At 34.5% G+C, this 15,247-nt stretch overlaps 1 protein-coding gene across 1 annotated transcript; it reads right to left on the bottom strand.

Annotated features, from left to right (window-relative positions):
• Positions 1-454: 454 nt before the first annotated feature.
• LOC110921105 (translocon-associated protein subunit alpha) lies at positions 455-3,551 on the bottom strand. Its single transcript, XM_022165374.2, has 8 exons — positions 3,398-3,551; positions 2,619-2,795; positions 2,441-2,491; positions 1,902-1,990; positions 1,472-1,549; positions 1,159-1,362; positions 968-1,039; positions 455-667 (listed from the first exon to the last, which is right to left on the bottom strand). Exons 1-8 carry the CDS (start codon positions 3,462-3,464, stop codon positions 617-619), a joined length of 789 nt encoding a protein of 262 aa, XP_022021066.1. The 5' UTR covers positions 3,465-3,551; the 3' UTR covers positions 455-616.
• Between the last annotated feature and the right edge of the window lie 11,696 nt (positions 3,552-15,247).

Genomic DNA, 15,247 nt, shown 5'->3' with positions numbered 1-15,247 from the left:
CTTTACATCAATGATATTTCATATTAGTACAATTTCATGTCATCACGCATCACTGCTGACCTCTCCTCATAATTTATAGGATGTGGGTATCACCTCACATTTTCATAGGTTGACCCTTTTCTCATACGGTTGTGTTTGAATTTCATTGGGTGTTGGACAAGTTCACATCGACAGTGAGAGACTTTTCATAATTTTTCTTTCATCGATAGTCTTTGAAAGGCCGGTGGGATTAAAGCTCAACAATAAGTCCACATCCACACTGTGTAGGAACCAGGTTGGATTTGGTTCCGGGTACGAACCAATTTTTTTTATAAAATGTGGAACCGGGTAAGAACCTACGGGTTTTTTGAACCCGGAACCGGTTCTTCAATAATGCGGGTAGAAACTGGAACCGGTTCCAGGTCGGGTCTACCGGGTCGGATTTGGAACCGGTTATTATGCAATCGCCATCATATTAGGTATATAATAAGTATGTTAAATATTAAATAGCCTAAACGTGTGTGTTTAACGAGGCTAAACATATCAAAATCTCCAAGAAAACGACTGCGTAAAAGTTACTTTCTCATTCTACAACAGTTACAAGTATCTATTCCTCCCTCATGACAACATTATACCTCTACTTCTTCTTCTTCGACTTGCTCGCCTTTGATTGAGTGTAAGCAGTTCCCTAAAATAAACAACATTAAACCATCGAAATTTATCAACGACGAATAATAATAATGTAACAAGATAATCCAAATGGATCATGACAGCAGAGGCAGCATTATTGACCCATTTATAGCTAAAATGGATATGAACTGAATAAAAGTAGAGTATTCAGAAAGCATAAAACTAATTTATTTCCGCAGTTTACCATATTTAACACGTAAACTACTTATAAATTCAAGACAAAGGAGGGTTTGTGACATTATCAAAATAATAAAAAAACAAACAAATTTAATGAAACTTTTAGGTGAGAGATACCAACCTCTAGCCATTCATCCATAGATGCATCAACGCTCCGAGTTCCAGTTTCCACCTTTGGTGCCTTTTTTGTTTTCTGAGTAAAAAACCAGCAAAATCAACCGCTTGTTTTTGAGTATTTGAAAATTTCTGATTATTTTAAAAAAAAAAAAAAACTGATAAATAAAATAATTAAAAAAGGCTGCATAATAATACCTTGGAAAGATTTTGTATTTGACCGCGAATCCACAATCCGAGGAAGACAAGAAGAGAAATTCCAAGGGAAACTAGAAAGACTGTCTCCATGCTGACTAGACCACCGGCTTCAGTAACTTCAATGGTACCGTTGTAGAACGTATTTTGATATGGTAGTTGGTCTATCTCATAAACTATTGTTCCAACAAGATCAAACGTTCCAGCCTTCAATAAAACAAGAAAGGGTTACCCTTTTCGACATGTCACCCAACCCGCCTATTCAATGCCGCTTATTAATAATAGTGGTGAACGACTGCAAAAGTGGCGGATCTACCTGTAAGAATTTGCTGACAGCGAATATATAAGGGAAAGCAGCTTGAACCGAAGGAGGAATAGATGCATTGTTGAAAACCTGTTAAAATAAATAAGATGTGAATTAGATCAAATTCCTGTGTAATCAACATTTTTTTTTCTAAGGCAAACACCATAGCAGTCGAGAATGTGGACGATAAATTACAAATTAGGTTATTACATCTTTTAAGCAACAAATACCTTTTAAAAAAATGTAAACATACATATGGGGTGAATATGTGTATTTAAATGGTGTTTGAGTGTTCGGCAAATCTGCTTTTTATAAAAATAAAAAGATTGACCAAAAAGGGCATTATTGTCATAGAAGATGCTACTTTAAACGGCAGTAAAAAGAGTCTAACATTAGGTTTAGACAAAGGGTAAATAAGTAAATTTACACGAATAAGTATTACCTGAGCAGAAAGATTCTGAACCAACATACGGTGATCAAAGGGGAGATGAACACTAGCATGAACTGCAAGAACCTTTACAGTTTGATCACCTAATCATCAAACAACAGAAAAAAGTGAGATCAATTATGCTTGATATACAAAATAACAACTAGCACTGAAGAATACAAATCATACCAATAACTAATTAATATTATAAGCTCAAATAAATACAGAAAATTAAGTGATAGGGAATCATCAAAATCGGATAAACAACAATTTCAAGAGAGTTTGTTTGGCCATGTTTTTGCTGCTTGAGATGATATTTCAAAATGAACATTCGTATATTCGTGAAATATTTAAGTTAATAATATGACAATTTGTTTTTACCATCAATTAAAATATATAATAATAAATTATTTGTAAACTTTTTTTTTGAACATAATTCCCCCAATAATACAATTTGGTAGAGTATACTATAATCAGTTTTGTTACAGGTGGTATGAATATGACCCCTAAACAATCGGAAACCAATTAAAACCAATGAGAGAATAAAACGTCACCCTCGTTTTTCATTCCAATTAAAACTTCCGTCTCTTTCCCTGCCACTACCGCTGCGGACAAGAAATAAAGAAGACATATGTTAGGGATTTTTTTCCAAGAGACAAAAATGCTTCAAGAATAAAATTGTATCTGCAACTTAATCTTGATTTTGACTTTAAAAAAAAAAAATTTACTTACTTTTTGCAGCATTCTTTGGGAAAACACATACTGTTTCTACACCTGGAGCTGGACTATAATTCCCACTACCGAAGTCCTGAACGTCATCGCCAACAATCCCAAGATCTCCTCCTTCCTCAACCGTTTCAGCAACCAGTTCGGCATCTTCTGAATCTGACTCAGACTGACACCTGGCAACTATGGAGCAACACCATCAATTAACACAATCTCATAAACATATGAGCAACGCCTACACGTGAAATGGCTTAAACAGGTAGTATTATCACTACTGCTTTAACAAAACCAAAGCTCAATCATGTAAAGTATCAACATCATCAACACAATCAAACTTAGAACAAATTTATTGAGACAGATCATGATTAAAAAACCTTAAAACTGACACTCAATTACACGAAACAGATTTGACTTTCCCAATAAACTAATTAAGTGTACTCAATTCTTCAAATTGCAAGTAACACCTACAACAGACGTAATTTCTAAAACCAGAACAGCCAGCTAAACAAAAGAATTAATCCATTTAATACTGAAAATCAGCAAGTTCAAGTAACGTACTTAGCAAGTAAATTACTTTGACAACTTGAAAAATCACACAACTCAAAATCCAATAAGGATTTAAGATCAATTACAGATTACAAAACTTAAAAAGATGCATAAATAGATCTTAAAACACGAAAGTTATAATAAAATCAACAATCATACAACAGGTTACTACAAAAAATTATGTATAATTAACAGAATCTGATGGAACATATGAATTTAGATGAGAGATGAGATGGAACCTTGAAGGAAGAATGAAGATGATAGAAGGAGGAGGGCGATGATGAAGGAAACCCTAATTTTCGTCATTTTGGGAGGAGATTCAACAGCGATACAATCGAGTGGTTTATGGTTGGTAGGTTTTGTTGAAGTCTTATTACAACAATATTGGATCTAAATTTATTGTTTTAAAATTAGATATCTATGTTTTTTTTAGTGTTTGACACAAACTAATTTAAAAAAATTATGAAGATATAGTAAAAAAGGAAATGGAGTGAATTTTAAATTTTTTACTTTAAATTTTAGGCGTTGTCCTTTATCTTTTAAACTAGGTTATAACCCCGTGTATTACACGGGTTTAATAAATGAATTTTCTATATCAAATGATAAAGCATTATCTTTTTAAAAGCCTCCTTTATTGCACGGGTTGAAGAAATGTAATTTTATATATTAAATAATAAAATAAGTTATATCTATAAGAACCATATGTATTGTACGGGTTGAATAAATGTAATATTATATACCAAATAATAAAAAAAAAATTTTAAAACCATTGTATTACACGGGTTGAATAAATGTAACATTGTTTACCAAATAATAAAAAAAAGTTATATTTTAAAAACCCCCCGTGTATTACATGGGTTGAATAAATATGATTTTATATACCAAATAATAAAAAATTATATTTAAAAAAACTAACGGTTTTTTTTATATTTAAAGTAGGATAAGAATGAATATTAATCTAAACTAACGGATTTTTTTATATTTAAAGTAGGATAAGATTGAATATTAATTTTTATTTATTTAGTTAATATAAGATTGAAAAAATCATATGATTGAATAGGTGGGAGGTTGTATTATGATAAATCGGTTAACCTGAATGATAAAGATAATAGTGATTGTTGAACAAATTAATTAATCGAATTTAACAGAAACATTTGTGATGTTAGGCGGATTTTTTTTTAATTATTTGAAAGTTAATATCAACTTTGGAATTCATATGAATTCTTATTAGATTTGATTAAATATTATTGATAATAAAAATTTGTATTAGATTAGATTTTAGATTTGATTAAATATTATTAATAATAAGAATTTGTATTAATTTAGATTAAATATTATTATTTTTAGTATTATTAATAATTTTAATCAATTAAATGAGAGAATGACAAGTGTCACAAAAACAGGTTTCTTTTTATTATATATTATATAGTATAGATAGATATGATATAACATTATATTATAATGTGTATGTACCATGCAGACATGTAGTACACAATTTGTTAATAATCTAACCCAATGCATTATTTAATATAATAATATCATAATTTGATGTTACAACATTACAATATATATGCCGTTCAAAAGAAAAATGATATGATATATGATATATGACATATGATATAGGATATACCATTAATGTATATGTATTTGAAAAAAGTGAAATAATAATGTGTACAAAAATCCACCGTTGTTGAAAAATATTATTGATAATAAAAATTTGTATTAGATTAGATTTTAGATTTGGTTAAATATTATTAATAATAAGAATTTATATTAATTTAGATTTAATATTATTATTTTTAGTATTATTAATAATTTTAATCAAGTAAATGAGAGAATGACAAGTGTCCCAAAACAGGTTTCTTTTATTATATAGTATAGATTATTATTTAATGTTATTTATTTGTTTATTTACTTATATTGTTAATGATAAGCCGTAAAAATTTTTAGTATTATTTACTTTTTATTATTGTTGTTATTATTATTAACATTATTATTATTATTATTATTATTTTATCTTTTATATAGTAAATGAAAATCATTTATAAAAAAAGGTGTATCCTTAACTAATTTTTAAGCCGTAAAAAATTCAAAAAGATGATGAAGTTGGGGAATAATTGAATGCAGAGAAATTGTGAAAACTTTTTGAAAAATTGTTTGATTATTGTGACAACGATGACTCTTTTGTTGAGGGTTTTATGTTTATGTGATGTGGATGAAAAACCTTCTATGTCTTATGTTTTTAAGGGGATTAATCCGGCATAAATGGGAATTAAGACATTATTTTAAGAAAAGGTAGCTTTGTAAAAGCCATATATGGATATAATCGATACTCGATGGAAAAGACATTGTGTTATTGTATTCTTTAAGCGACATACTGGTTAAATTCCAATATGATAAAGAAAATCTTTGTAAAACTAAAGAAGTTTTTAAGGTTATTCTTAATATGGGTGAGAAGAATTTTTCAGGTGATGATGTTATAGATGTTACAATGCAATGGCTTTAGGCAAGTTTCGTGATGGACCTGAATGTTTTGGCAGGAGTAGTGTTATGTTATAGATGTTACAATGCAATGGCTTTAGGCAAGTTTCGTGATGAACCTGAATGTTTTGACAGGAGTAGTGTTGTTGCTTCTCGTAATGCTACTTAACCTAATAAGATATATATTCTTAATGTTATTTTAACTATATTAGTTTGTTGTCATTTTGATAACCATTTTTTTAGCCGACCCTGTTTCTATGCCTTTTTTGTCCAATAACATTTTTATGGTTTTTTAATTTAATTCTATTACACTACAATGCCCATATCCCCACTACACCCGTTTTAGAAAACGTCTCACAATGTCTCATTGCTGACTAAGCTGCCACATGGCGTAAAACGCCCAAGAGTAAGGGCATTACCACTACACATGGTCTTACAAGTTTATAGCTAGGATTTCATAAATTGATACTATAATTATTAAGTTTATAGCTAGGATTTCATAAATTGATAAATATCTTTCATTCGGTTAGTGATAATATAAATATGTGTAAATAAAAAAATTTGATACTATAATTATTAAGTTTATAGCTAGGATTTCATAAATTGATAAATATCTTTCATTCGGTTAGTGATAATATAAATATGTGTAAATAAAAAAATTTGATACTATAATTATTAAGTTTATAGCTAGGATTTCATAAATTGATAAATAACTTTCATTCGGTTAGTGATAATATAAATATGTGTAAATAAAAAAAAAACACACAACTGAACCAATCATCGTCGAATAATTTATATTATTATTATTATTATTATTATTATTATTATTATTATTATTATTATTATTATTATTATTATTATTATTTTATCTTTTATATAGTAAATGAAAATCTTTTATAAAAAAGGTGTATCCTTATCTAAATTTTTAGTTTAAAATTATTATTGTTATTTAACATAGATAAATAGAAAAGTAAGATGAGAAAGCATGAGGAAGTGACACGTGTCAAAAAAGATTTTTGTTTATTAGTATAGGAAGATTGATAAGTCTTATATTTAATTAGGGGTGTAAACGAGCCGGGCTGAGCCCGAGCTCGGCTCGTCATGTTTTTATGAGGCTCGAGCTTATAGTAAAAAAAGGGAATGGAGTGAATTTTAAATTTTGTCCTTTAAATTTCAAGCGGTGTCATTTATCTTTCAAATTGATGAGTGTTGTATTTAATTAGGGGTGTAAACGAGCCGGGCCGAGCCCAAGCTCGACTGGGCTCGAGCTCGGCTCGTCATGTTTTTACGAGGCTCGAGCTCGGCTCGGTTCGAGCCTACTTATTTGAGGTCGAACTCGGCTCGCAAGTAAAACCCAAAGCTCGAGCTCGGCTCGACTCAACTCAACCTATTTTAAGAATAACCTCAGACGAGCTAAAAACTCGACTCGAACTCGTTTCAATATCGCTTAAACGAGACAAAGCTCGGCTCGACAATGTTATCATCACTATTATTATAGTTTATAACTAAATAAATTTTTGTTCGGGCTCGTTTAGACTCGCGAGCCTACACGAGCTTTGTATTTCAGGCTCGAGTTCGGGCTCGATAACTAAACGAACTCTATTTCAGGCTCAGGCTCGGGCTCGTTAAAGCTCGGCTCGTTCGAGCTTTTAACCGAGCCAATAACGAGTAGCTCTCGAGCCTCTGGGCTTGTTTACACCCCTATACTTAATGTTTTAAAATCTTGCACGTTATGTCCTTTGGTTCTAACCCAGTTAATTTTTTCTATCAAGTCGGATCATGTGCAAGGCACATAAGGGTATATTTGTCTTTTTACCTTATTTAAAAAAAAAACATTTAAAAGAACAAAAGAAACCATCTTTGGGACACTTGTCATCATATTATTAGACCATGTTTTATGGATAATTATTATTTTAGTTTAATCTCTTCTAATTAATTATAGATAATTCTCCTACTAAATATTATTTAGTTTAATTATTACTTTTATATTTATCTATTTACTTTAAATTCAAACTTAGTTATCTAATTTGATATTAGAGTAAAATATGATTTTGGGCCATATGGTTATATCACTTTTACCTTTTTAGCCTAAAAAGAATTTTTTTTAACATCTGAGCCCTCAACTTCTTTTTTTCTAACCCTTTTGGACCCCCAACTTTTTTTTCTAACCCTTTTGGCCCCTAAAAGTAAATGGATGAGGTTAGTGTTATGAGCCAAAATGGTAAGAAAAAAAGACGTTGGGGGCTCAGATGTTAAAAGATTCACTTTTGGACTAAAAGAGTAAAAATGATATAATCATAGGGGTCAAAATCGTAATTTGCTCTTGATATTAACTATGATATTGATTAGGGGCCATACGAACACTTCCATTTGTTTAGGTTAGTGTAGTTAAGTGCAGCTTTTGGTTTGGACAACAAGTTTTTAGGTTCAGGTTACTGCAGTTTAGTGTTTAGGCTAGTGTAGTTTAGTGCAGTGTTTAGGTTAGTACAGTTTTTGGTTTGGACAACAGGCTTTTGTACAGTGTTTAGACCGTGAGGTATGGTGGGGTTTGGGTTGGGCTTGAGTTGGGGTATTTGTTGACACGTGGAATGGGAGCCCTTCCACCGCCTAGTTACGTGTCCTTGGGGTATGGTGGGGCTTGGGTTGGGTGCACCGCGTGGCAGAATATTCAAAAAAAATTACAAAAAATTTATAAAAATCACATAACATTTATAAAAAAAAAACCTACAACTTCATTAAAATTTTAAAAATTACATAATCCTAAAAATTACAAAATAACAAACCTAGAGCGTTAAATAAATTTCAAAAAGGTCGATCTTGTCGAACGCATTTCGCTCCTTGCCTCGAAACTCTATGTTCGCCACCGCCACCCGGTTCTCGTGGCTTAACTCGCCGCTCGGAACGGCTTCGTAGTAAGCCTTGAAACGGTCGAGCTTGGGCCGTAGCTCGCGCCATTTATGTTGGCACGCGTTGAGGTTGTGGCGGTCGTTACCGACGTTATGTCGGTAGGTTGCGAATGCTTCTGGCCAATATTTTGTTTGGTCCGGTGGCCGCCCCTTCATAGCGTCAACGACGCTTGTGACGAGAGCCAATTCTTCCTCTTGGGTCCAGGATGCCATGTTCTTCGGCTTGGGTAGCGGGTTCGTGGATGAAGTGGGTAGTCAGTGGGGTAGTGGGGGATAGCGATGGTTTGGGATGGACCACATGGTGGTGATGTGCACAAAATGCAACATATAAATTACATCAATTGTGGCATAAAACTAACCCTTTTTAGTACTAATGTTGGAAAAAGTGTGTTTTTGTCTTCCTTTTGTATTTTCAGGATTAAATGAGCTCAAAAGAAGAAAAAAGGTAGCTAAATCTAACATAAATACAAGAAAAGGAACAAACGTGGCATGCCCGACCTCCCGACAGCATCTTCCCAAGCAAAACAAGAGAACAGAAGGCTGAACACGCCCCGTGCTCAGCGAGCACGGGGGCGTGCCCAAGTGTCAGCAGAAAAGACAAAGCTGTAGAAGCTTCTATCACCCACCACGGGGGCGTGCCCACTGGACACGGGGCCGTGGTCAACTCTAAGATTCGCAGAATCTGAGGAAATCTTGATAGTACAGATACGCTTCTGCACACGTGGTCGTGCCCATCGGACACGGGGGCGTGATCAACTAATGCAGACAAACTGCAATTAATGAAAAAAGCGAAGGAGGATGGACACGGGGCCGTGCCCAGCGGACACGGGGCCGTGCCCGAGTGTAACACCCCGAAAATGGGTTTGACAATCAAACCACGATAATAGTAATGACGGGTAAAATACCGTTAGTGTTAAAAATTAACCCGGTAAATATTAGGAATTAAATAAATAAATCTAACATTTATTAAAAGGAGGATAAATACTTTACAAGAAACAAAGTATATAAAAAGGGCCCGAGTTAACAAGACTTAAAGTAAAACGGGTTATGACCCCCGGAACTTACTAAGTTAAGTAGGAATAGTTAACTTGGTTACTAATGGGTAATTAAGTGAATGAAAGTTTAAACTTATAACCCTCTTTATAAAAACTCTAAACATGAGGGGCTAAATATGGGTAACTAGGAAAGTGATTTAATTAAATCATTTATAAAAAAAATTAAAAACACACACACACATGTGTGTGTTTTCGATCAACCAGGAGGAGCCAGGAGAAAAAAGAGAGGTTTAAACCCTAAATCAAGAGAATCTCCAAATTGAGGGATCAATTCAAGGCCAAATCGATGCATGAATACATAGAAACGATCACCTAGTCATGGGGATCGTAAGGTATGTCAATTTTTTTATATTTATGAAGTTGAGATTTTGATGAACTTATGAGAAATCGAAATTCAAGCTTGAATGATTGATGTTTGGGTGAAACTAGGATGAATTCATGTTTAGAAACAAACCCTAGTTGAAAAACTTGATGAATTAGTATTAAAGACTAGGGATTTGATGATTCCTCTTGCATGTGCTAAGTGGGTTTTGACTAAATTCGTGTATGTGATTCTTTTAGGGGTTTTGATTGCTAAAAAAATAGTGTTATGATGTCAAGAACATGCTTAAATTGAAAGCTGAATTCAAACGGCTCTTGATCAGAATTTACAGCCGACTTGTATTGGCTGTAACCTGGACAAAACGTGATAAAAACATGTATTTCTTGAGTCTAAAATGTAATTCCAGGAAATATCTTTAAAATCCCACTGGAATCGCATTTTTTCGACGAAAATTGAGCGTTTTATGAATTTTTCCGTATCAAAGGTTCAAGCTGCGTTTTCTGGCAGAATTTGTAGCCCATTACGAATGTCATAACTCAGTTTAGGAATTGAGTTATGATCTAAAATTCTTACTGTAGAAATTTTTAAGTGATTAAAAGAATCGCCAATTGGAATTTCGTCAATTGGATAAATGAGGAATTTTAAATGAATTTTTCCGTAAGCTGCAGTCAGAAGTGACGAATCTGATTGCAGCTTAGTAAATGAATTTTTACGAGTTTTTGGTAAAGAGTTAGATCTTGAAATTTTAACACAAGGTCTAACCCTCCGAGAGGTACGCCACATAAAAAAAATCATAATTTTTGAAGACTTGTAAACAGGTTAAACAGGTCATCAAAAACAGCCTATTTTCAATGATACGAAACTTGATTGTTGATGTTATAAATTATGCCCACAATGTTCATATGTTGAAATTATGAATCAAACGCGTAATTTCCTAGTTCGACTAATTACATGTGATGTGGGGTAATAGAAATTTTAATCATAAAGTCGATTTAGCTTATATGCACATATCATATAATTAAGGGTAGTTAACTTTTGAAGAGTTAAACTAACCATGGACGGAGTCGAATAGTAGTTTTGACATAGAAAATACGTAAGGTGGAATAGTCGTGGTTATAATGACTAATCTAACCACCTTGTGAATTATGATGATAGTTTGACTCTTGATAAGCTAGATGGAGGCTTGGGAATGAAGCGGGTCAAACGGAGCAAGTACGAAAAGGAAAGCGTAATTTGGATGCGAGGTAAGTAAAAGCTTACACCCTTTTTAGTATACATCAGTTGCGTGTATTGAAAATGAATAATGGAAAATGGTCGTTCGGACTAAACGGGTCAAATGGCATTGGCAAGATCATTTGACAATATTATTTGATGATCGCTTGTTGAGTTTTGTGATTACAGGAAATATCATACGTTTCGCGTTGGTATTAATTAGAAATTAATTGTAAGATATTTAAACAGGTCAATCTTATGACTCGAGCCAGGTACGCCTAAATAAATTTAAAGTTAAATGTGTAATTTTGGTCAAATAGATAGTGATGGTCCTTCGCCGTAAAATGAAGGACATAAAATTGACCAAAAAGTCCTTCTTGGGTAAAACGGGGAAACGACCCTTAGAGGTTGTTTAGGAATTTGTGTTATGATTACGAAGTCCGTAGATATGTATAAAAATTATAGGTAATGACATTCATGGGGCGAATGTCTAAAAACGGGTCTTATGCGTAAAATGTCTAACCGAAGGGTAGAAATTGGGATTTTGGATTCCTTATGTTAAATCCACCACAAAATTGTTGTGGTGGAATAAAATTAGTTGTTTAGTATGTGAATAAAAGATGCGAAGTGAAAAGAGTGACTTTAACGTTTAAATGCTCAAAAGTCCCCTAAACGGGTCAAAATAGACCAAGAAGTAAATTGTGGTTAAATGCTTAGATAGATACAAATGAATCGGTAAATGTAAACGCCTACGTAAACTCTTTGGTGGTAACGAAAACGTTAAGGTTCGAAAAGCCCGGGATGGGTAAATATGATAGGAATTAACTATTGATTCTATAGTATGTAGAGTGATGATAATGCCAAACGGGTCGAATAATCACCTAAGAAATTTATTATCCAATCATGTATAAATCCGATTTTATGCAAACCAATGTGATAAACGGGTTAATTTAATTACAGACGCGTAGGAAAAAGATTCGTACAAAACGGATAAGTAGATAAAAAGTTATGGCATTTTGAAGTTGTGTTTTTGTAAAAACTTGAGCTGGGCAAAAAAAAATGCAGACCCAGAACCAGACCTGCTGGAAAATGGTCTTCCCCGCGCCACGCGAAGGGAAACCATCAAACTGGTGCGACACGCGGGCGCTGTCGCGGCACGCGAACGATCTAAGGTAGTCTCTCGCGTGGCGCGAGAGACGTAAAACCTGGAAATCTTATTTTATTTTGTTAGTTTGACTATGGAACTTGTTTAAACTCATTTATAAGTTATCAAAACTAACTTTTTAGTTTGTTTTGATCATAGGTAATGTCAAGGGTTCCCAGATGAAGATCAAGCTCAACGAAGAACCGAACATGATCAAGATACAAGCTTCCGCACTGCGTTTCTTTGAAATTTTTAAACGACGAACTCAATTTCATTATGTTGTATTATTTTTAAATTGTAAAAGTTTTTAATAAGCTCGTATCTTATATGAATGTGTGTTCGTAAATACACATTTAATTAGCTGTTATTTGTACAAAAACCGTTATATAATAGTAAGGGTGTTACAAGTTTACGGACGCGTAGGAAAAAGATTCGTACAAAACGGATAAGTAGATAAAAAGTTATGGCATTTTGAAGTTGTGTTTTTGTAAAAACTTGAGCTGGGCAAAAAAAAATGCACACCCAGAACTAGACCTGCTGGAAAATGGTCTTCCCCGCGCCACGCGAAGGGAAACCATCAAACTGGCGCGACACGCGGGCGCTTACCAACACTATACTACGTTCACGATGGTTCACTTGCCCATATGTGTGTTTAGTGTTAGTAAATATCGTGTTTTATAAATTTAAAACTTGGCTAAAAAGTGTAAAAAGGACTTAAAAAAATACACCTAAATATATTACACTACACACGCATCAAGTTTTTGGCGCCGTTGCCAGGGACACAAGGATTTTAAGAAAGTTAGGAATCAACGGCCTAATCGTTTTTTTTTTTTTAATTTTTCTATTTTTTAGGAGTTTCTTAATTTTTCAGCTTCTGCAGAAATCAGCACGGGTCGTGCCCGCTGAACACGCCCCGTGCCCAATCTTTGGAACTGGCAATCCTGTTTTACGTCAGACAGTAAGCTGAACACGGGGCCGTGCCCACTCAACACGCCCCGTGCCCAAGATTCAGTTACTGAAAACAAAACCGTAAGATCCCGACAATTGGTAATTTCTGACAGAAACATGAGTGATACTGATACTTTTTACTTTCGGCACTCTTATGGTACGTGGTGTCAAATATGTGGAGGCTCCCATAAAGAATTAGAGTGTTATTTTCTTAATTATAAGCCCCATTATATAGACCCATCGTTTTCCTGTAGCCTTAAGATGGGCGAAAGTAAAAATAATCTCTATCTCTCCCTCGAATGCGCTCAACCGGACCTTCTAGGAGAAATGCTTCTTGATGAACTATTTCAATTAGAAGATCTAATTCTTAATTGGTTAAAAGAACTTAAGATGGATTTCGTTGATTCATCGCAAGACGATACCCAAGAAGAATTGTTGGGATCGCATTCAAACAACTCCGTTGTTCCCGATATTACCTTTAACTCTAGCGAAGACTTGGGCGATAGTCGTCCCTGTGCTGATTGTGCCGTGAAGGACTCTCCATCGACTTCGTTCGGTGCATACATAGACCTGAGCGATTCGGCATACACCTTCTTTAACGAGAGCCCGGGAAAGGGTTGGACTTGTCCACCTACATTTAGCATAGGAATCACTCTCACCGACAACCTCTTGCGTTTTCGTCTTAATCTAGAGCAATTAAGGTATCTTAGGCACTTTGGGGTTGTTCCATCCAGTAAGGAACCTCCCGATCTGGATAAGTTCCTTAGAAATAGACAAACTTCATAGACAGCCATTCGACACGGGGCCGTGCCCAGGTCAACACGCCCCCGTATCCACCAAAAGATTCCCTTCTGACTTTTTGTCAGAATACGGACAAAATTTGTCAGGATCTTGCCTGCACACGGGGCCGTGTCCAGCTGACACGGGGTCGTGTCCAGCGTGCTGTCGTTTTCTATAAATGCAGCCAAGAATTCTGCTCATTTGGATGATCCAGGGACAAAGATTTGAGAGGATCTTCTCACATACCATCCTAGGTATTTTCTAAAAGAAGGTTCTAACACCCATTTTATCCTTTCCTCTTTTATCCATTGCCTTCTTCTTCATCTCTCTTACTTCAACACCTCCATTAAAGCTTGAGATCACCATGATTCCAAGCTTTATTGTGATGTTTGTTAGGTTTTTGTTCAAGGAATCTTGTTAAAAATAAGTTATATAACATTGTTTTAAGTTATTTCTGCTCAAAAATACTTCATAAGTTGGAAAAAATAATTTAAAACTCTAAGATTCCTTGCACCAAAAATCTGCAGAAAGGTGAACACGGGGCCGTGCTCATTGAACATGGGGCCGTGCTCATTGAACACGAGGCCGTGTCCAATGTGCTGTTTCATCAAAATGAACTCTTTTTGGTTTTTTTTCGTAGAATGTCAAGTCAAAACAGTGGAACCTCTTCTGCACATTCCAGAAAAAGTCGAAGGGAGAGAAGGTCTTCAATTGAAGCTACTCTCGTACTCTACGTAATGGCATTACGTGAAGCTCTTGATGAGATGACTTCGGTAGAGGAGGTCCTAATAGACCGTATAAATGATCTTACGGTGAGGCTGGAAAACAGTTTTCAAGAAATCAACCTCTTGCACCAATAGTTGAATATCCTTGTGACACCTCCTATGGAACCCATTCTCCCTCAAGAGGATTGGAACCTAGCACTAGGAGTCAACAACCCCATCGGATGGGATGACATTCCCACGGAGCCTTCTTTTGAGAACTTGCAAGAAGTCCCGGTAGAAGTTACACCCCCTCAAACCGATGCCAACGAGCCCGCCTTCCTTCTCCCAAGGGAGATAGAAGAATGGCTCGCCGACGTTTGAGGTACCCATGATCCGGAGGAGGAAGTTCTTCAAGCCGCTTCAAACTGAGAGAATTATCTTTTCAGAAATTTTGCTAATAAAATAAATTTTAGGCTAGAACTTCTTGGTTTAGACTTCTTATGCTTTTGTTGACCTATCTATCTAGAATTTTAACTT

Source organism: Helianthus annuus, chromosome 17 (genome assembly GCF_002127325.2).
Source record: "Helianthus annuus cultivar XRQ/B chromosome 17, HanXRQr2.0-SUNRISE, whole genome shotgun sequence".
Taxonomy (NCBI): Eukaryota; Viridiplantae; Streptophyta; class Magnoliopsida; order Asterales; family Asteraceae; genus Helianthus; species Helianthus annuus.
This window is presented reverse-complemented; position numbering and strand designations above follow the sequence as displayed.

Coding starts and splice junctions, on each gene's coding strand:
- LOC110921105 (XM_022165374.2), bottom strand. CDS start 3,464: ATGACGAAAATTAGGGTTTCCTTCATCATCGCCCTCCTCCTTCTATCA. Junction 1,991..2,440: donor AATTGGAATGAAAAACGAGG/GTGACGTTTTAT, acceptor TTTGATGATTAG/GTGATCAAACTGTAAAGGTT. Junction 1,363..1,471: donor CTGTCAGCAAATTCTTACAG/GTAGATCCGCCA, acceptor GTTTTATTGAAG/GCTGGAACGTTTGATCTTGT.